At 48.0% G+C, this 23,388-nt stretch overlaps 1 protein-coding gene across 1 annotated transcript in view; it reads right to left on the bottom strand.

Annotated features, from left to right (window-relative positions):
* LOC141052997 (uncharacterized) overlaps positions 1 to 23,388 on the bottom strand; it is a 377,438-nt gene that overhangs the window by 187,506 nt on the left and 166,544 nt on the right. The window contains 4 exon segments of the mRNA XM_073550320.1: positions 3,392 to 3,489; positions 3,573 to 3,696; positions 3,782 to 3,961; positions 4,091 to 4,240. Coding sequence (XP_073406421.1) covers positions 3,392 to 3,489; positions 3,573 to 3,696; positions 3,782 to 3,961; positions 4,091 to 4,240 — 552 coding nt within the window.

Genomic DNA, 23,388 nt, shown 5'->3' on the forward strand with positions numbered 1-23,388 from the left:
AGGCAGGATGGATCCATGCTTTCATGTTGTTTACGCCAAATTCTGACCCTACCATCCGAATGTCGCAGCAGAAATCGAGACTCATCAGACCAGGCAACGTTTTTCCAATCTTCTACTGGCCAATTTCGATGAGCTTGTGCAAATTGTAGCCTCAGTTTCCTGTTCTTAGCTGAGAGGAGTGGTACCCAGTGTGGTCTTCTGCTGCTGTAGCCCATCTGCCTCAAAGTTCGACGCACTGTGCGTTCAGAGATGCTCTTCTGCCTACCTTGGTTGTAACGGGGGGCAATTTGAGTCACTGTTGCCTTTCTATCAGCTCGAACCAGTCTGCCCATTCTCCTCTCACCTCTGGCATCAACAAGGCATTTCCGGCCACAGAACTGCCGCTCACTGGATTTTTTTTCTTTTTCGGACCATTCTCTGTAAACCCTAGAGATGGTTGTGCGTGAAAATCCCAGTAGATCAGCAGTTTCTGAAATACTCAGACCAGCCCTTCTGGCACCAACAATCATGCCACGTTCAAAGGCACTCAAATCACCTTTCTTCCCCATACTGATGCTCGGTTTGAACTGCAGGAGATTGTCTTGACCATGTCTACATGCCTAAATGCACTGAGTTGCCGCCATGTGATTGGCTGATTAGAAATTAAGTCTTAACACACAGTTGGACAGGTGTACCTAATAAAGTGGCCAGTGAGTGTATATACACACAGCTCTGACAAAAATTAAGAGACCACTGCACAGTTTTATAAAAATCAGCTTCTCTACATGTCTGACAGCCATTCCATTGTCAGTTGAATTCCAACCAGAGTACACCTCATTCTACTTAATGTGCTTCTGATTAGGTTATCACCTGAACCAAATCTTATATAACGAAGGAAAGTATTGAAAAAAACTCTGCTGGGGTGTACAAAACTGTAAGCAGTTATTCTCTGTTTAATGGCTTGTGACTATCCATCTTCCTCTTGATTAGATTCCAGAGGTTTTCAATGGGGTTCAGATCTGGAGATTTGGCTGGCCATGACAGGGATTTAATGTGGTGGTCGTTCATCCACATATTGATTGACCTAGCTGTGTGGCATGGCGCATTGTCCTGCTGGAAAAACCAGTCCTCAGAGTTGGGGAACATTGCCTGAGCAGAAGGAATCAATCGTTTTTCCAGGATAACCTTGTACGCGGCTTGATTCATACGTTCTTCGCAAAGAATAACCTGTCCAATTCCAGCCTTGCTGAAGCATCCCCAGATCATCACCGATCCTCCACCAAATTTCACAGTGGGCGCAAGACACTGTGGCTTGTATGCCTCTCCAGGTCTCCGTCTAACCATTAGATGACCAGGTGTTGGCAGAGCTGAAAATTAGACTCATCAGAGAAGATAACCTTACTCCAGTCCTCTATGGTCCAATTCTTATGGTCTTTGGCAAACTTCAGCCTGGTTCTCCTTCGCTTCTCATTGATGAAAGGCTTTTTTTCTAGCTTTACATGACTTGAGCCCTGCCTCTAGGAGCCTGTTACGAACTGTTCTTGCCGTGCACTTCACCCCAGCTGCCATTTGCCATTCTTTTTGTAGGTCACTTGATTTCATCCTGGGGTTGCTGAGTGACATTCCAATAAGATGACAGTCATCCCGGTCACCCTCTGCCAGTCTGTAGCTTTGTTGTCCCCAATGTCTGCTGCTTGACCTCGTTGTAATGGACTACCGTCTTAGAAATTTTAAGGATGGAGGGAATATGACGCTCACTGTATCCCTCTGCTAGTAAAGCCAAAATTGAGCCCTTCTTTTCCTCACTCAAGACTTTTCTTTTCAACTCCTTTGGCATGGTTAAAAGTTATTTTTTCATTCCTATTACTTTTGGGATATTACTAGCACTTGTTTTGCCATCCAGCTTGTCCTATTGCAAGAGGATTGAGAACACCACAGCAGGGTTTTTTATACTTTCCTTCATTAAATAAGATTTGGTTCAGGTGATCATCTAATCAGAAGGACATTATGTAGAGTCAGGTGTACTCTGGTTGGAATTCAACTGATACTGCAATGGAATTGCTGTCAGCCATGTAGAGAAGCTGATTTTTATAAAACTGTGCAGTGGTCTCTTAATTTTTGCCAGAGCTGTAGATCTTAGGCATTTTGGCAGAAGCAATCATTACCCTCCACTTTCACTTAGAGTCCGATCATAATAGTTATCTTCTAAGAGACTTTCTATCTTGTCAGCACATTCTAACTACGCAGTCATTTGGATTTGTAGTTTACAAATGTGAACAGTTAAGGGTCAGCAACTTTTAATGCCAGGAGGTAAGAGGATCCTCCAGGTTGTAAGCCCTATAGAAAAAGGATTTTTAATGTCGCCCAAAGTAATTTGAAAGTTTCAGGTGAGGAACAATGTGGTGGTTTAGCGGTAAAATGGAGATCATATGATCACAATGTGGCCAGACTACACCACTGATAAGGAGAAAAAACGGTGTCAGAGTTCTGTTGTCTTTCTGCGGATTTACCCCTTGTGGCTGCTATTAGTTACTTTCATTATTGTGTTGCATTTTCAGTCCTTAAACTAGAGGCTTGTATTGTGTTTCTGCAATCACCTTTCACTAAGATCGCTGATGTTGAACCTGTGGAAGCCATCTTATTTAGTTTTTGTGCCTACTTATAGCCACATGAATGCTGAACTCATTGCTTGAGTATTGTGTCTAGCCTTTAGTCTAGTTCCAGCCTCCAGCTCCTGAGAATTGTCTTGGTCCTTGTTCATACGATCAGTATTAAGTCAGTATATAACATGAGTATTTGTAAGCTAAAACCAAGAGTCGAACAATCAGAGGAAAAAGAAAAGTATAATATAAACACTTCACCACTTCTGCATTTTTCACCCAATCCTGGTTTTGGCTTACAAATACTAAATGTGTGAACGTGGCCTTTTCCAGACTGTTCCCACTCCTCCCCTCTCTTGTTTGCAAGATACCTAGTGCTAATTCCAAGAACTGGAGCTACCGCTTGCTGTTTCCCGCTCAGCCTCCTCTGGCCATTGGATTGCAACCATGCTTCACCATTAACATAACAGACAGTGACTGCGAAGAATCTGCAACTTCTCTTCATTTAATGGTTACTACTCACCTGGGTAGTCATATGTAGGAATCTCCTCTTTACACCGCTCATCACCACTCACATATATCTCTATAATATTAATATGGGACAGATCTTCACCCTGAAATAAATATTGTAAAAGTCACAGACAGATGGAGAAGTCACATCTATGGTCAGCTCTAAGTCTGCTATCTCCACCATCATCATTATACATGTATAAAACATATAATACTGGTGGATAAAACAAGACTGAGCACAAGACCTTCACAGCCGTCTACATATCATAGGGGAGATCTCATGCCACCTTCTCTCCATCTACCTGATGATCCTGAGGAACATTGGGATCTTCTTGTTTACAGTCCTGTGGAAGAAGAGGACGGGGACATCTCTCTGGTGTTGTCCTCTTTCTGGATAGAACTGGAGGAAACACATGCAGGGACTGAATTCATTCTTTATATACAGATAATTATAGGCCATGTGTATTTAGTCCTGTCTATTACCTGGTGATGTGAGGGGCTGGGGAACCTTCATCATGATGTCCTTGTACAGATCTTTGTGTCCTTCTAAATACTCCCACTCCTCCATGGAGAAATAGACGCTGACATCTTGACACCTTACTGGAACCTGATAAATACAATGATACCGTTATCCCCCCCGATCCCTTCATAGCATTACTGTATAAATGTCCCAGCATTCCCAGCAGTGTCACCTCTCCAGTCATCAGCTCAATCATCTTGTAGGTGAGTTCTAGGATCTTCTGGCTATTGATGTCCTCATGTATCAGGGGGTGAGGTGGAGTCCCCGTGATTGGGCTCAGGGGTCTTCCCCATCCCTCAGACACAGGGACCTGACAGCGCTTACTAGAGGTCTTCTTCACTACTGTGTAATCCTGGTTATGGAGAGACACATTAATAAATCTCACTACAGACATTTCCAGAGTCCTCACCTCTCCAGTTCTGTCCATCTGTTATTCCCATAGATAAGAATGATGTAATGTGACGTTATCAGAATCTCTCACCTCTCCAGTAAGCCGGAAGAGGATCTCTAGGGTGAGGTGTAATATCCTCTCTACCATATTGTCTCTGTCCATATTCATCCTTGATGGGGCAATCTGAAAAATCCTCTTATACAGAAGATCTCCACTAAGAGGATCCGATATTGTAGGAATCTGAATGTGAAGATGAATCGATTCAACATCATAAAGAATCTCATGTAAAAATTTTAATTACTGTAGATAATAAGGGAAACATCAAGGGATATATTATTGTACAGTATTTAGTTTTCTTCTTTACATTTACTAATAAGTCCTATATATTTAGGCCACACACAACAAGCAGTTTCTTCCTCGGAGTCGGCAGCTGAATACGTTTCTCATAGACTCATCTTCCATAACGCTAATTCTCGTCTCATTTACCGATACTGAAATCGGCATTAGCAATACTGCAGGAGATATTCATTACACGTGACAGGAGAAAATAGAATTAGACTTACCGGTAATTCGGTTTCTAGAAACCTTCCACAACAGCATTGGAGGATGTCTCCACGCCCTAATGGGGGACAGGAAGCACGAGAGGTTAAAAGGTCCCTCCCACCTCCCTCTCACCAGTGACTTATAACTGATTACCATAGCACCGGTTACCTTAAGATTCTCAGAATTTGTCCAAGAGTGCAGGGAGGGAAATAGTGGTGTCGTGGAAGGTTTCTAGAAACCGAATTACCGGTAAGTCTAATTCTATTTTCTCTAGAAACCTTCCACGACAGCATAGGAGGCATAACAACCTATACTGCACCAAAGACTAAATCCCTGTTGGACACAAGGTCTAATCTATAGTGTTTAGTGAAAGTATGTAAGGAGGACCAGGTTGCTGCCTTACAAATCTGCTCTGAAGATGCGCCTGCCCTCTCAGCCCATGAAGTAGAGGTAGATCGTGTTGAATGCGCTTTGATCCCTGTAGGGGGAGTGATGTTTTGCGCCAGGTATGCTTCAGAGATCGCCTTTTTAATCCAATTGGCAATGGTGTTTTTTGCCACCTTCTTTCCTCTGTTCGGACCAGAGGTATGGATAAATAGGTTGTGGTCGATTCTATATGGTTTGGTGTACTCCAAGTAGTGGAGAATTATACGTCTTACGTCCAGCGTGTCAAACACCTCCTCTTTGGGGTTTGCTGGGTTTTGACAGAATGAAGGAAGTATTATATTCTGAGGCCTATGAAAGTCGGACACAACCTTTGGTAGAAAAGATGGATCAAGGGAGAGAACTATGGAATCGTCTCTAACTGTTAGGTAGGGTTCCTTGATTGAGAGAGCTTGGAGCTCTCCTACTCGCCTTGCTGAGGTTGTTGCTATAAGGAAGGCTAATTTGTAGGTGAGGAGCTGAGAAGTACAGGATGACAGAGGCTCAAAGGATGATTGAGTGAGTCCCGTAAGCACCACATTCAAGTCCCATGGTGGGACAGAGACTAGTTTTTTTGGATGTAGCCTAGCGGCCGATGTCATGAATCTTTTTATCCACCTGTGGTTAGCCAAGTCACAGTCAAACAAAGAGCTTAATGCTGATACTTGTACTTTTAGTGTGCTAGGTTTTAGACCTAGTTCCAGCCCCCTCTGTAACAAACCTAGGATACGGGAAATGTTAGGGTTGTCTGGGTCGGGCAGGTCTGGCAGACACCATGAGGAGAATCTCTTCCATATTTTATTATATATGGCAATGGTGACCGGCTTCCGAGATTTCTGGAGGGTTCTAATTACCGCCTCTGATAGCCCCCTGGCCCTCAAGATCTGGGCTTCAGAAACCAGGCCGCTAACCACATTCCCCTGAGGTTCGGGTGATGCAGAGGGCCCTGTAATAGAAGGTCGTCTTTTATGGGTAGGATGAACGGCCCGTCTACCTGTAGTTCTGTTATTAGAGAGTACCAGCTCCTCTTTGGCCATAGCGGAGCTACTAGAATTGTTGGGGTCTGATCCTCCTGGATTCTCCTCAGGGTTGCAGCAAGGATTGGAACTGGCGGGAAGGCATATGCCAGATGGAAACTCCACCTGTGGGCGAAGGCGTCCACTCCCAGGGATCTGTCCCTGGGGTTCAGGGAGAAGTAGTTTCTCACTTGAGCATTCTCTCCTGAGGCTAGTAGGTCCACCTCCGGGAGGCCCCACCTGCTGACTAGTGTTCGAAAGACTCTTCCACTCAGGGCCCACTCGCCGGGCTGGATGCTTTTTCTGCTCAGGAAATCTGCCTGAAGATTGTCCGTACCCCTCAGGTGGACCGCTGTCAGGGAACGAAGGTGTCTTTCGGCCCAGCAAAATATTTGGCCCGAGAGGCCCTCCAGGTTGCTGGATCTTGTGCCACCCTGGTGCCTGAGATGTGCCACTGTTGTTATGTTGTCCCAGTAGACTCTGATATGTTGGTCTTGGACCAAGGGTCTTGCTGCCAGGACAGCTTCCTCCACTGCTTTCATCTCCCTGAAGTTTGAGGATCTTGCACTCATTTTCTGGCTCCATAACCCTTGGAATGGCTGACGAGTGTCATGACCGCCATGTTTGTCATGTCTGCCATGTCTGTTTTGTCTCAAGAACTCCTGGAGCGATGTGCATATCTTGTCTGCTGTCCTGCATGTTCACTGGAGCAGTGTGCACACTCACCTCATGTCTGAGCTGCAGGATGCCTGCGTTTCTGCTCTGCCTTCTGTGATCTTCTCGTCATGTCTAGGATTCATGATCATGTGTTCCTGCCTGGATCCTGCACTGTCTGGTTCTGCAATCATCTCGTCATGTCTGAGACACTGATCATGTGACCTTTCCTGGGATCCTGCACTGTCTGGTTCTGCAATCATCTCGTCATGTCTAGAACTCTGATCATGTGACCTGTCTAGGTTTCAGCACTGGATCTGCAGTCGTCTCGTCATGTCTGGAACTCTGATCATGTGACTGTGCTCTGTTATCCTGTGGATCTGAACCCGGAAGTGCTCCCCTGGTCCTGACCTGGAAGAGGAGGTGCTATGCCCTATATCAGGCCGCCCCTTCCTATGCTCAGGGCCTGAGTATTGTGTGATGTCCCTGCATGGCTGCTTGGTCTGTGGGGCGCTCCCTCTATTCTGTGCCCTTGCACTCTGCTCTGTCGTGCATCTCTGCACACGCTCCGTGCTCGTATTCCGTCTCGTCTTGTGCCATGTCTTGTGTTGTCCTTCGTGCCATGTTCTGTCCCTGCTCTGCTTTGCCTTGTAGTCCTTGTCTGCTTCTCTTCCGTGTCTCTGTCCCTGGTGTGCCTCTCAGCACACGCAGGACTCTGCCTCGTCTGCCCCTGGCGTGCCTCTCTGCACGCGCAGGACTCTGCCTCGCCTGTCCCTGGCGTGCCTCTCTGCACGCGCAGGACTCTTGCCTCGCCTGTCCCTGGCGTGCCTCTCTGCACGCGCAGGACTCTGCCTCGCCTGTGTACCTGGTCTAGTCCCAAGGTCCTTCCTTGGCCCGGCTCTGGGCTTCGGCCTACGCTCCGCTGCTAGACTGTCCCTGTCCCTGGCATGCTCTTTGCATGCGCAGGTCTTTGCCTTGTTCTTTGTATTGTCCCTGAAGTTTCGTGCGCCCTTGCACTTTTCGCACTAGGCTTTGCCGTACTGTCTGTACGTGTCTCTGTCCTGTGTCTTTGCCTAGCCCTGCCTTGTGGCTCCGTGCCTCCTTGCACGTGCCTGGTCGTCTGTGCCTGCCTGGTGTGCCTCAGCCGTGCTCGCCTGTGTGCCTCAGCCGTGCCCCGTCCAGTTCTATAGTGGTCTGGCTGCATGGCCCCGCGGCGGTGCCGCCTCTAGTCGTGCCCGCCTGCAACTGCCATCGTCAGTACCACCTGCCAGCGCTCCCAGCCGTGGTCTCCGTGCTCCCTTGCACTCACGCTGGTTCTCGCACTGTGCCTTTTCGTGCTACTCTTGCACAACTCTTTGTTAACTTTGCTCTGCTCTGATTCCTGTCTTGCCTGGTCCTTGAACCCTGTTCCTGGCGTGCCTCTCTGCACGCGCAGGACTCTGCCTCGCCTGACCCTGACGTGCCCTTTGCACGCTCAGGACTCTGTCTCGTACCTTGTGCCTTGGCGTGTCTCTACACACGCACTCTGTCTCGTACCTTGTGCCTTGGCATGTGTCTACACTCGCACTCTGTCTCATGCCTTGGCGTGTCTCCACACACGCACCCTGTCTCGTCTGTGAACCCTGGCGTGTCCCCTACACGCGCACATAGCCTTGAACCCTGGCGTGTCCCCTACACACGCACCTTGCCTTGCACCTAGCTTTGAACCCTGGCGTGTCCCCTACACGCGCACCTTGCCTTGCACCTAGCCTTGGACCTCGGCGTGTTCCCTATCACGCACCATGCCCGGATATCTGTCGTGCCTCCTTGCCTGGAACCTGGTTTGCCTGCCGGATGCCCGGAACCTGCCGATCGCTGCCAGAGATCATGAGCTGGATGACTGCGGCCTGACGTCCGAAGCTGATGTCCGCAGCCTGATGCCTTGATGATGTCGATCGTTGCCAGCAGTCCAGAGCCCGATGCCATCGTGCCGTTACCTGTACCTAGGCGTGCCACCTGGCACGTACCATGCTATGGACCTTGGCGTGCCTACGCGCGCACCTTGCACGTTTTGCTTGTTTACACTGTATGTGATCCTGAGTTATCCTAATGAAGTTACCTTGCACCTACGTCTTGTCTTGCTTCCTGCTCGTCCTTGTCGTCAGACACTCGTCTAGTGTCCCCTGAGCTGGCCGTCTGGTCCCAGCAGTCGTGGTGGCTCACCCCCTTGGTCTTGCCCCTGACACTCCCTGTATAGGGGGTGGATTCTCACAAGGTAAGCTCGCCCTCGGTGGGTGGGTGCCATGACCCAGAGGGTCCACTCAAAAAATGGGCTCAGCAGGAGCTGAGTCCGTCAGAACGAGACACTACAGCTCCCCAGCCTTTTTTGCTGGCGTCTGTTGTTACCGTAACCAGGGAGATTTGGGACCAGTTGATTCCCCTGCACAGGTTTTTGCGGTCCAACCACCATGCTAGTGAAGCCTTCACTGTTCCCGGGGTCTGGACCCTTTTGTTCAGGCAGGTGTGATCCCTGTTCCAGTTTCTTAAGATATGAGACTGGAGTGTTCTGGAGTGGGCCTGCACCGACTGGATGCAGGAGGTCATTAACCCTAGTATGGACATGGCTGCCCTGAGGGTCGGGGATCTCTGTCCTCTGAAATCTGAGACTCTTGACATTATAGACGTCCGATTTCTTCATATTTGGGATCCACCCCAATGATTGGAGAATGTCTAGAGTCTGGGCTACCTGGTCTTCCAGGGCCTGGTAGGAGGACCCTATTACCAGTAGGTCATCCAAGTAAGGTACAATACATATTCCCCGGCTTCTGATGTAGGACACGGCCTCTGTCATAATTTTGGAAAACACTCGAGGGGCAGAGGATATTCCAAAGGGAAGCACAGTGAATTGAAAGTGCTTGACTTCCGGACCCTGACGAATCGCAAACCTCAGATACTTCCTGTGGGAAGGATGTATGGGGATGTGGAAATAAGCATCCTTAAGATCTATAGTTGCCATGAATTAAGATGGCCCTATCAGAGGAATGGCGGTCTTTACTGACTACCTCTTGAATTTGCGGTATGCAATGTGTCGGTTGAGGCCCTTCAGATTTATTATTATCCTTGCCTCCCCTGTGGGCTTTTTTACTAGTAACAATCTAGAATAATTCCCCCTTCCTTGCTCCTCCACAGGGATCCGAGAGATGGCATTTGAGTGTAGAAGAAGCCGAATGCCGGATTTTAGTGCTGGGGACTCCCGAGGTGGTAGGGAGGTAACTCTTATACCCCGCGGGGGGGAGGATTCGAGCTCTAGCAGTAGGTCCTCTCTGATCACACTGAGGACCCAGGGGCTGTTGGAGATCAACTGCCAGGCAGGAAATAACCTCGAAAGCCTTCCCCCGACCGGGGTCGAGTCATTGTTTTTCTTGTGGTTGCTGCTGCTGGGGGACCAGGATGTTCCTGCCTCTCCCTTTAGCGTAGCTCCATAGTCCCGTCTTTCCCTTTCCTCGCAGTTGGGATGACTGATTCTGGGGGGCTCGAAAAAGACGCTTTCTTGTGGTCCTCTGCTCTGGAAGCACCTTCTTTTTATCTGTGACCTTTTCTAGAATTTCGTCTAAGGCAGGGCCGAAGACATGTTCGCCTTTGAAGGGTAAAGAACAGAGTTTAACCTTGGATGTAACGTCCCCGCTCCATGTTTTAAGCCAGAGGGCTCGCCTGGCGGAATTTGACTGGACCATAGCCCTAGCAGAGGCACGGATCATCTCCACTGATGCATCTGCCAGGAAACCCGTAGCTCTCTGCAAGATAGGGAGGGAGTTAAGGAGGTCACTTCTTGAGGTACCACGAGAGATATGGCTCTCTAGCTCCTCAATCCATTGGAAGAGGGACCTAGAGACACAAGTGGACGCGATTCCTGACTTTAAAGGTAAAGGCAGAGGTTTCCCAGGCCTTCCTTAGGAGGCTTTCTGCTTTACGGTCTATCGGATCTCTAAGCTGGGATGCATCATCAAACGGCAGAACCGTTCTTTTTTACCACTCTTGCCACTTGGACATCAACTTTCGGGATGTCCCATTTAAATTCCTCTCCCTCCAGGGGAAATCTATGTCGGATTTCTGAGGGGGCCGAGTAGCGTTTTTCTGGAAACTCCCATTCCTGGGAAATCATATCTGCTATACTCCTGTGGACTGGAAAGCCTGTTCGTTTAGGCCCCTCGTATCCAACAAACATGCGATCCTGTGCTGCCTGCGTGACGGGTTCGTCCTCTAGGCCCATAGTGGCACGTACTGCACTGACCAGCTCCTCCACATATTCTGTGGAGAGGAGGTACCTTCTAGTGTCGGCTGACCCAGAGGTTCCCAGTTGTTCCCAATTCTCGGATCCCGATTTGTATGATCCCTCTGATTCAGACTCCAAATCCTCTATTTGAATTTTCCGCTTTTTTGGGGGTGGTGAGCCCACAATCGGGGGGAGTGGAGGTGGTGGAGGGGGGGGGGGGGGGCAGGGCAGCTAAAGAGGTTTGAACCTGATGGGTAACCAAGCTGCGGATCTCGTTGATTAATGACGGGTGCTCAGCCCTAATCACCTTATCCGTGCAAGCTTGACATAGCTTTTTCTCCCAATTTGAGGGAAGTTTCGTGCTGCATATGGCACATTTAGCCGACTTGCTGGATGTATTGGTGCTCTTATGGGCAGACTTTTCTCCCTATGAAACAAGGGGGAGAAGTATTTTGAGGACCTATACCCAGAGACCGCACCACTAGGTCCCATCCCCGGACACTCACTGTGGCAGGGCAGCGCTGGGCTTTGCAGACGCAGGGCAGGAAGACCCGTCCATGCTAACAGGGGATCCTGCATCTTACCTGTCGGCGTCTTCCGGCGGGTTAATAGCAGATTAACCCCGCCCTCAGCGCAGTAATTCGTTTTCCCCCTCCTCCTCCCTGGGTCCCGGAGCAGGCACAGCAAGCGCTGGCGAGCTCCACGCGCCGGCAACAGGATGGGGGCCGCCATGACAGCGCGTCCTCCACATACCCCGGAAGTGACCCGCGCGTCAGGTCAGTGGCCTCCAGTCAGGGATAAATGGCCCGCTTTACTCCCCATAGGGGAGCGCGGGAGGGCCAGGAACGGTCCCGAATCCAGGAGGAGACGGGAGCAGATCGGAGGAGGGGAGGCAGCCCCACCGACCACCACTGCCCGACTTTTTCTTTGGATCCTCAGGTATGCTGCAGTAGCTGGCCACACAGCACACCAGACCTCTCCATGCCCCATGGGGGACAGGAAAGTCACTGGTGAGAGGGAGGTGGGAGGGACCTTTTAACCTCTCGTGCTTCCTGTCCCCCATTAGGGCGTGGAGACATCCTCCTATGCTGTCGTGGAAGGTTGCTAGAGAAATAACTACTTCATGATGAGGACGACATCTTCATCTTCTACTACGGCTCTAGAAACATATCTGGCCAGAGTCCATCACTGACTCCATCACCACCGGCCGTCTATATGAATGTTTCCCGTCTTCCTCAGGCTGTAATCGTTTATTTTGTTAGATGTCATATGTAATACACACAGATGTTTGAGACATTTATAAAAGCTTTTTATCGGAACACCTTAGACATGAAGAGTTTTATGTTTGCTTTTTATTCTGGATATGACTTTTTTCTGGGATTTTCAGCTCAGATTTCCCTAAGGCCTCTTTCACACTTCCGTTTTTGACCATCAGTCAAAATCCGCCAGTTTTTTTTTTTTTACTCTCTCACAAACGGATCCGCTTTCCGCCATTTTGGCGGATTTTAACTGACAACAAAAAACGGAAGTGTGAAAGAGGCCTAAGAGCCATTCCACAGTTACAGGTGTTACATTCATACAGCTTAAAATGTATCAATAAATTATAACAAGACACACCACATTTGTTTTATGGTAGAAACAGATATGTCTGGATATATATTTTCAACCTTTGTGGTGTAATTGCAGTTTCTAGTAGTGAAAAAAACAATTTTAACTGGGTTATGGGTATTACCAAAAATAGACCTAGCATCCTGTACAGTGTTGGGAAAGTTCCAAACTCTGTGAACTGGACAATAAATTACTGCATTTTTCAGACTATAAGATGCACTTTTTTCCTTCAAAATTTTGAGGGAAATGGGGGGTGCGTATTATAGTCCATATGTACCTTATAGCCCGAATGTGCGGGAGGGGTGAAGTGGCAGCGGCAGAGGAGGAGCGGATCACAGGAAGCAGGAGTTGGCGGCTGCAGCTAAGGGTACTTTCACACATCAGTTTTTTGCCATCAGTCACAATCCGTTGGCTAGCAGATCCAAATAATTTTTTCCATCCGTTTCTTCCGTTTTTCGACGGATCCGCTTCTTAAAAGCCAGCAATTCAGTGCGCTGTACAGTAAAATCACACTGACATGAATGAACAGAATAGATATATACACATAGAATATATATATATATATATATATATATATATATATATACGCATATACACACACGTCATTGAGATATATATATTTATTTATAGTTCATAGAGTTCTACATAGCATAATAGCCGCTACATCAATTGCCGGCTTCTGTAAAATCATTCCCAAACCCGACATGATATGACACATGGTTTACATATAGTAAACCATGTCATATCAAAACAATTTATATATGTCAGTGTTTAATCAATTTAGTAGTTTGTGTTAGGAAAAATTTGGAACTCTAGTGGTTAAATTTAAGGCTATAATCGCGGAAAAAAATTTTCTTCGCCAGAGAGAGAAAGACAGTGAGTGAGGGCAGATATTAATAGCCTAGAAAGGGACCATTGTTTTTGCTCCCCCGGCTAAAAAAATCTGCCCCCAGCCACCCCAGAAAAGGCGCATCTATAAGATGCACCTTTTCTGGCACTTAGCCTCTCTATTCCCATGGCATTTAGCAGTGGCTCATGGGTTAATAATAATGGGTTAATGTCCTCAGCGTGTTCCGGCCCAGGTCACTTCGTGGTGTGCACGCTGCACTGTCTCGGTGGCGTGCCTAGTGCGCGAGCTCCCATTCTTAAAGCTGGGAGGCATTTAAGTAATGTGTTCACCTGCAAAGTGTCTCCTTACCAACAGCTGGGAGGCATCTAGTATTAAAGGCTACCTCCCCAACTGGGAGGTGCCTGAGCAACCCCTATAGTTCCTGTTAGGTGGTTTAGTGTTGCAATTGTATATTGTCAGGTTCCCCTATCCCTAGTCTGTTTATCTTTATCCCATATACTGAGTCCCTAGTTTATTTTGCCCTTGTTCCTGTGACCATTTCAGTTGTGTCCGTATACTGAAACCACACCGGCGGTACCTAAACTGTTTCCTGAGACCAGTTTGTTCAACCTGTCCCTGTGGCTGTCCTGTTGGCACAGTCTGAGCCTGTCCCTGTGGCCATCCTGTGGGCACATCCCAAACCTATCTGTGGGCATTCAGTCTGCTATCCGGAGACCACACAGTCTGAACCTGTCCCAAAGGCCGTCCTGTCTGCACAGTCTAAATTGTCTCAGAGGCCATCCTGTTTGCACAGTCTGAACCTGTCTCAGAGGCCGTCCTGTCTGAAGAGTCTGAACCTGTCCCAGAGGCCGTCCTGTCTGCTCGGTCTGAACCTGATAGCGCTGCTATTGAAGTCACTCAGACCAGCAGGTTACCCGGCAACCTTCCTAGCAACCTCTCTCCACTGCAGTGTGGATTCCACAGGAAAACGCTCCCCTTTAGGCCGGTTTCAAATGTCCTGATATTTCCGGTACCGGAGATATCAGTGTCTATGTGTGTACTATGTGCGGCAACCATGTGCCACCCGTGGGCCGCATCAGTACCACACAGACGGCCACCGGGGAAGAAGCGCTACTGTAAGCGCTGTTCCCCGACGGCAGGTGCTGAACGTGGCTTTCATCCATTCTCCCCTGCTCTGCCACGATCAGCGCGAACAGAGGAGAATGTATGAATAAAAAAACTGACCTTCTGTGACCTCAGGACCGTCGGAGAATACAAGTGATGAGGTCACTGTGACAGAGCTTGAACTGCTGTGACCTCATCACTTGCATTTTCCCACAGTCCTGAGGTCACAGAAGGTCAGTTTTTCATTCAATCATTCTCCTCTGTTTGCTAGCAGAGCAGGGGAGAATGACAGCCATGTTCAGCACCTGCCGCTGGGGACCAGCGGCTTACAGTAGCGCTACTTCCCCAGTGGCCGTCTGTGCACAAGGAGGACATTGTGCACGTGTGCGACACGTTTTGCGGCCCGTGTGTCCAGGTGAAAACGGACATGTCTGCGTGTTTTGCACATGGACACATGGTCCGTGAAAACACGCTGTCATGTGCATAGACCCATTCATTTGAATGGGTCTATGTGTGTCAGTGTCTCCGGTACGCGAGAAAACTGTCACCACACGTACCGGAGACACTGACGTGTGAAAGGGGCCTTACTGTAAATATAAGAGATATCTCACTGCCTTCAGACTAAAGCGACTTAATGATCAAGACCCAGGATGGGTCGAAACATCTAGTATATTCCATAGTCGCCTGTCTATACCATCAACCTGATCTGCTCCCTTATTTGATTTTTTTATGCAACGGACTTGAATAAAACCTTTTTGCACGATTATACCTATGAGTCCTATATAGGAATATGGATTAATGGCTTACACTCCTTGGGGTCAGCTGCTGCTGCCGGATGGTGCCCTAGGAGTGGCAACTGGAAGCTACCTGGTGCACAAGCCTGACCTCACCACTAGAGGCTACAATGAACACCAAGGTAGCTGCTTAGTCATGCCCCTCCAGGGTAGGTCCATTTCGTGGCACTATGGGTCCACCCACCTCGTCCACCACCTGCATGTGTAACAGTTTGCTCAGATCATGGAATGCGCTGAGCCCCACAGCCCTCCGCTCTTCGAGATGTTAGATTCTCTGTTTGGCCAGTATATGTGACATCTCAGAGTGCCCGATTGGAAGCCTTGATGTCTGGACAACCTCCATCCTTGTTTGGGGACACCCTGTGTTGGACGCCATTGCACAACTTTGGCACCAAAGCGGCCATCATGGAGGTCATTGGACTTAGTAGCACATGGAAATACAGGTGCTGTAGTATTCCCTCTCAACCAGCTTAATACAGCAGTCTTAGAGTCCAGTGGGGTGATCCCCATCAGAAGACACCTGTGCCTCATCTATTCAAATCTTAAGGGCACCTATCAGATAGACAGCCCCCTCAGCATCCCTTAAGAACCACTATAAGGGCTGAAACAGGAAAAGGAACAAAACCCTCCTGCCCAGCATTGCACAACTTGTATAACTTGCTACTGAATTCAGAATCCTTACTTAACATCTAGTGGCGGTTTATAGACGTACATAAGACTTCATAAATAACTGTATCAGATACGTAAAACAGCCTACTATTTGCTGCACCCTGCTGCCATCATGTGGCATATGTAATAATTATACTATTGACTAATTCAGATCAAAGGACTCTCCTCTCTCATTATACCAAAATTTGGACCACTTCAGAAGACCTCACTTACTTAAAGTTTATGTTGTTTAGACAGAGGTCGTGAAAAGGAAAAAAAATACCTGTTGGATACATAAAAGTGATGTTCCAAACCTCACTGTCCACAGAGAGAGAATGGGCTGATACTCAGTTGAAGCACGTCTGCCAAAACAAATGAGAAGAAGCAAACTGAACCATTATGGAAAGTGCAGAGAAACAAGGCCTTTCTAACCCCCTTGGACAGGTTTTAGGTAAAAAAAAAAAAAGCTCACAGTACTGAAGTTGTTATGCCACCAAAGTCGCAAAAACAAACAATTCACAAGGGAGGATCAGTAAAAAATAAAGGCACTTGATCAGACCCTCCTGATATGGACTTAGAAGCAGCACCATCACCATCCCTTAGTTTCCCCCAGGATGCTGAAGGATGCTCCCAGGACCCCCCACCCTCCATCAGATGCTAAATCAAAAGATGTGGATTTCGCATCAGGACATAAATTTCTGGACAAGTGTCTTAGTCATCTCTCCACCAAAGACGTCTTCAAATCTCTTGTCTCAAATGTTAAGGATGTCTGCAGAGTAGAGATTAAACTACACTCCAAGATGTTAAGCTGCTCGCGGACAGAGTGGACTCTAAGGAAACTGAACATGATATTGCCAGGAGATATCTTTCTAAACTACAGAGCCGAGTCACCACATATTCTAAAGCTCTGAATGAAACAAACAAACATTTTGAACTTGGACAATAGTGGTCAGAGCAACAACATAATGGTGAGAGACATTCCTGAGGCTGCAGGACTGGAAGATCTTCATACAACATTTGAATCAGTGTTCAACTCTGTCTTGGGCCAACCGGCATCCCATAAAATAAAACTAGACAGAGCACAAAGAGCACTCCGCCCTAAAGTCTCTCAAGCTCAACCGCATGATGTGATCTGCTGTGTACATTACTTTCATATAAAGAAGGCCATACTGTCTAAAGCCCGCACTCTCTGTAGGACTTCAAAAGGACTCCAATTCAATTATTACCCACCAAAGAAGAAGACACTTAAAACCACTCCTTCTATCCTGGAAAAACAAAGATCTTAAGTACCATTTTGGTTTCCCATTTGCACTTACAGTGGTGAAAGATGGACGTTCTACTATTTTAGTTCCCTCAAATACCTTCCCTGTTGGGACTTGGAGATCCCACATCCTAATCTGGAAACTGGAACTTCTTCACCATTACCAAAGTGGCAGAGCAAAAGCCCCAGGAGAAGACCTCCATCCAGAGAAATGCCACAACGGAAACCAACCTGTGTGATTCTTTTACCTCTAAGCCATGGAAGATACCTTTCACTTGATATTTTTTTCAGGATGTTTAATGTTGCATTTGCTTGTTTCCACGGTGAGCTGGAAATAGCTCATCCGACTTTTCTTTAGCGCTCTGTTAGGTGCTTTTGCACAGTTCCTAGTGTAAATGCTCCCTCAAAAGGGGTTGTCTTTCCCTGGTTCCTCCCTTGAGAGTGTCTAGGGGGAGGTTAGGAAGATCTACTATCTCTACACCACTGATTTTCTACAACTTTGATTTAACCCAAACTAGAGGACGGGGAGTTTTAGAGTTGACAAAGTTCTGCTCTCCTCCTCTTCGTCTCTATTGGTAACATCATTGACGTGCACATATTCTTTTTGAGTGTTTATTGGGTCTTTGTCTCCCCCAATCCCTCATGTCTTAATCAATAGGATGATCCACTGTCACTGTTCTACTATCTCCTGAATCCAAAAGAAGATCCGAATAATCTCTGGCTCAAAGTTCAACATGTAGGTAAAACTTCATATACTTCACACTACTACACCCGAGACAATGGCTAAAATTTTAATACTGAATGTTAAGGGTCTTAACTCCAACAGTAAGGGACTTAACATTCCTTAACGAATTACGCACACATCATGTTTTTACAGGAAACCCACTTAAATTTAGAGGGAAACTGCAAATTTGCCAAGCATCTATACCCCACAATCTATTTGGCCTCTCAGACCAGGAAAAAGGCAGGAGTGGCAGTGCTGATCTCGGGGTCAAGTCCTGTCCAAATTTAATCAGTAATTAAAGATCCCCAGGGACGTTATCTTATACTACAAGGCAGTTACAGAGACATACCAGTTATATTATGCAATGTATAAGTACCAAATGTCTCATAAATTCCATTTTTGAATCGAGTGCTCCTAAGAGTTTCCCACCTCCCTCCATCAGCCTGGATAATTGGAGGAGACTTTAATGTTATCTTCTCAGACAAAATGGATAGATTGTCCCTTTGTGGATCATTGCCAAATGGACCCCAACGTAGGCTGTCGGCTAACTTTTGGAAAATGATACGCAAATTTGCTTTATATGATCTTTGGCGTATCAACCATTCTACAGAAAAAAATGTTTCCTTTTTCGCCCTTCCACAGGGCACACATACAAGAATCGATTACTTCTTCGGAAATATCCAAACACTTAGATTGATAGCCGATGCCAACATAGGTGTTATTTCACTCACTCTTAAACAAGCTTCAACTCAGACTAAAGTGTGCCCCTGGAGGATTAATGAATCCCTGTTTAAATAGGCAATATACCGGGATGTGATTCTTCAGATGTTGTATTAGTCTAGCCTGATGAAGAGACCTGAGTAGTCTCGAAAGCTTGCAAAGTGTTACCATCTTTTCAGTTAGCCATTAAAAGGTATCAACCACTGAGGACTCTCAATTCTGAATATTTTTCTACCAGATATTAACCCTTATCCAGGTGAACATTCCAAATACTCTCAATATGAGTAAATAAGAAGGTTTTTTGGGAGACCCTCTCCCACTCTGTATTTGGCAGGAGATCTGGAAAAATGCAGTCAAAACGTCTACATGTTACACCTACAAGAAAAACCAGTAGAAACTACTCATGTTCTAGTACCATACTACTCCTTCCTTCCTGCATAAACACAACCCTGCCACCCCTAGATGTTGGAGATGTGGGAATGCAGAAGGTGACTTGTCCCATTTGTTTTGGTCACGCCCAAATATTCTAGTCTTCTGGGAATAGGTCAAGCTTGCTTTTTGCGGGTCGAGATGACGTTATGACAATACTTTCGATTTTTGGGAGGCAGAAGAAAGAAAACACAGCAAATCAGGATTTTTTTTTTTTGGAGGGGGGGGGGGTTTCATGCCACTCCACGTTTGTTAAATTTGATAAGACAGCTTTATTGCTGGGTCAGTACGATTACAGCGATACCATATTTATAGATTTTCTATGCTTTGGTGCTTTAAAACAAAAACTGTTTTACAGAAAAAATAACTACAGTATTTTTGCATTGCTTTATTCTAACAGCTATAACTTTTTATTTTTCCGCTGACGGACCTGTATGGCGCCTATTTTTTTTGCGGAACAAGATTACGTTTTCAGATAGAACATATTTATTGTTTTTTTATTGCGTTTTATTACACTTTTTGTTTGGTGGTATTATAAAGCATTGTTTTTTGCCTCATTTGTTTTACAGATTTCACTAAATAGGTTAATTAGCGAAACAGTTTTATAAGTCGTGTCGTTCCGGATGCAGCAAAATCAAATTTGTGTACTTTTTTATTTTTTAATTCAAAATAATTATTCAGCTGTCAGATCGCCTTGATGTATACTGTAGATACTGCATCGTTTGGGAAGTACTTTCCAACCATGACATATACTGCAAATGTCGGGAAGGGATTAAAATTATAACGAGTAAACAAATAAGCTAAAATCCAGCTACACTCACTAAAAAGATAAGAAGTTCTACTTCTGGGATAATCTGTCCCCAGAATGTCTCCATTCCATGTACAGCTCATACCGCAGATAACAGCCCCTAATACATCTATAGCACCGGCCCGGGGCCACATCTCCAGACCTGGGAACCTGACCCAGGAGGGCGGTGCTGTGTCCCGGGGTCATTTGTATCTGCATCAAGAGTGGGGGGAGGGAGGATTTATTTATTAGGAGGGTGGGACATATTGTGGGGGCAACTTGTACTATCATAATGTGTGTGTGGGGGATTGCGGTACTGGGGGAACATTATACTGTGTGGGAGGAGGATAGCGGTACTGGGGGAACATTATACTGTATGTGGGGGGATGGCGGTACTAGGGGAACATTATACTGTGAGTGGGGGATGGCGGTACTGGGGGAACATTATACTGTGTGAGGGGGGATGGTGGTACTGTGGGAACATTATACTGTGTGAGGGGGGATGGTGGTACTGTGGGAACATTATACTGTGTGTGGGAGATGGCGGTACTGGGGGAACATTATACTGTGTGTGGGGGGATGGTGGTACTGAGGGAGCATTATACTGTGTGAGGGGGGATGACGGTACTGTGGGAACATTATACTGTGTGTGGGGGGATGGCGGTACTGGGGGAACATTATACTGTGTGTGGGGGATGGTGGTACTGTGGGAACATTATACTGTGTGTGGGGGATGGTGGTACTGGGGGAACATTATACTGTGTGTGGGGGGGGTGGAGGTACTGGGGGAACATTATACTGTGTGTGGAGGGATGGCGGTACTGGGGGAACATTATACTGTGTATGGGGGATGGTGGTACTGTGGGAACATTATACTGTGTATGGGGGATGGTGGTACTGGGGGAACATTATACTGTGTGGGGGGGGTGGAGGTACTGGGGGAACATTATACTGTGTGTGGAGGGGATGGTGGTACTGAGGGAGCATTATACTGTGTGTGGAGGGATGGTGGTACTGGGGGAACATTATACTGTGTGGGGGGGGTGGAGGTACTGGGGGAACATTATACTGTGTGTGGAGGGGATGGTGGTACTGAGGGAGCATTATACTGTGTGTGGAGGGATGGCGGTACTGGGGGAACATTATACTGTGTATGGGGGATGGTGGTACTGTGGGAACATTATACTGTGTGAGGGGGGATGGTGGTACTGTGGGAACATTATACTGTGTGTGGGAGATTGCGGTACTGGGGGAACATTATACTGTGTGTGGGGGGATGGCGGTACTGGGGGAACATTATACTGTGTATGGGGGATGGTGGTACTGTGGGAACATTATACTGTGTGTGGGGGATGGTGGTACTGGGGGAACATTATACTGTGTGTGGGGGGGGTGGAGGTACTGGGGGAACATTATACTGTGTGTGGAGGGATGGCGGTACTGGGGGAACATTATACTGTGTATGGGGGATGGTGGTACTGTGGGAACATTATACTGTGTATGGGGGATGGTGGTACTGGGGGAACATTATACTGTGTGGGGGGGGTGGAGGTACTGGGGGAACATTATACTGTGTGTGGAGGGGATGGTGGTACTGAGGGAGCATTATACTGTGTGTGGAGGGATGGTGGTACTGGGGGAACATTATACTGTGTGGGGGGGGTGGAGGTACTGGGGGAACATTATACTGTGTGTGGAGGGGATGGTGGTACCGAGGGAGCATTATACTGTGTGTGGAGGGATGGCGGTACTGGGGGAACATTATACTGTGTATGGGGGATGGTGGTACTGTGGGAACATTATACTGTGTGAGGGGGGATGGTGGTACTGTGGGAACATTATACTGTGTGTGGGAGATTGCGGTACTGGGGGAACATTATACTGTGTGTGGGGGGATGGCGGTACTGGGGGAACATTATACTGTGTGTGGGGGGATGGCGGTACTGGGGGAACATTATACTGTGTATGGGGGATGGTGGTACTGGGGGAACCTTATACTGTGTGAGGGGGGATGGTGGTACTGTGGGAACATTATACTGTGTGTGGGAGATTGCGGTACTGGGGGAACATTATACTGTGTGTGGGGGGATGGCGGTACTGGGGGAACATTATACTGTGTATGGGGGATGGTGGTACTGTGGGAACATTATACTGTGTATGGGGGATGGTGGTACTGGGGGAACATTATACTGTGTGTGGGGGGGTGGAGGTACTGTGGGAACATTATACTGTGTGTGGAGGGATGGCGGTACTGGGGGAACATTATACTGTGTATGGGGGATGGTGGTACTGTGGGAACATTATACTGTGTGTGGGGGATGGCGGTACTGTGGGAACATTATACTGTGTGGGCGGAGAAAGAGGCAATGTATTGTGTGAGCAATACTGGTTTACTCACTTCCTGTTTCCTGTTTATAGCTGGCTCGTATGGATCTATCACAGAAAAAGTACCAAACCAGTGTCAGCACTGAAGGGGTTACTGCCCCCTGTGCCCAGTAATGGGGAATCTCCAGCACCTACCTCCACCTGCAGAGCCGCACTCCACATATATGGCTGCTCTGTGCGCACAGGACCTGGGATGAGGTCACAGGAGGGGAGGAGTCAGGGGTCACATGATCAGGGGCCTCAGTGTATGCAGGACTCTGCTGTGCTGGTTGTCATGGTGCTGGATGAGGGGAAGTTTCTGTGTGGGGTCAGGAGGGGTTTACAGGGTGGATGTAGCAGAGACGTGTGTGTACAAGGTGTACGGGCTAGAGCCGTGTATGTACGAGGTGTACGGAGCAGAGCCGCGTGTGTACGAGGTGTACGGAGCGGAGCCGTGTGTGTATGAGGTGTTCGAAGCGGAGCCGTGTGTTTAGGAGGTGTACGGAGCAGAGCCGCGTGTGTACGAGGTGTACAGAGCAGAGCCGCGTGTGTACGAGGTGTACGGAGCGGAGCAGCGTGTGTACGAGGTGTACGGAGCAGAGCCGCGTGTGTACGAGGTGTACGGAGCGGAGCAGCGTGTGTACGAGGTGTACGGAGCAGAGCCGCGTGTGTACGAGGTGTACGGAGCGGAGCCGTGTGTGTACGAGGTGTACGGAGCAGAGCCGCGTGTGTACGAGGTGTACGGAGCGGAGCCGTGTGTGTACGAGGTGTACGGAGCGGAGCCGGGTGTGTACGAGGTGTACGGAGCGGAGCCGCGTGTGTACGAGGTGTACGGAGCAGAGCCGCGTGTGTACGAGGTGTACGGAGCGGAGCCGCGTGTGTACGAGGTGTACGGAGCAGAGCCGTGTGTGTACGAGGTGTACGGAGCGGAGCCGCGTGTGTACGAGGTGTACGGAGCAGAGCCGCGTGTGTGCGAGGTGTACGGAGCGGAGCCGCGTGTGTACGAGGTGTACGGAGCGGAGCCGCGTGTGTACGAGGTGTACGGAGCGGAGCCGCGTGTGTACGAGGTGTACGGAGCGGAGCCGCGTGTGTACGATGTGTACGGAGCGGAGCCGCGTGTGTACGAGGTGTACGGAGCGGAGCCGCGTGTGTACGAGGTGTACGGAGCGGAGCCGCGTGTGTGTACGAGGTGTACGGAGCGGAGCCGCGTG

This window comes from Dendrobates tinctorius, unplaced genomic scaffold (genome assembly GCF_039654945.1).
Source record: "Dendrobates tinctorius isolate UK_male_01 unplaced genomic scaffold, ASM3965494v1 ptg000164l, whole genome shotgun sequence".
Lineage (NCBI taxonomy): Eukaryota > Metazoa > Chordata > Amphibia > Anura > Dendrobatidae > Dendrobates > Dendrobates tinctorius.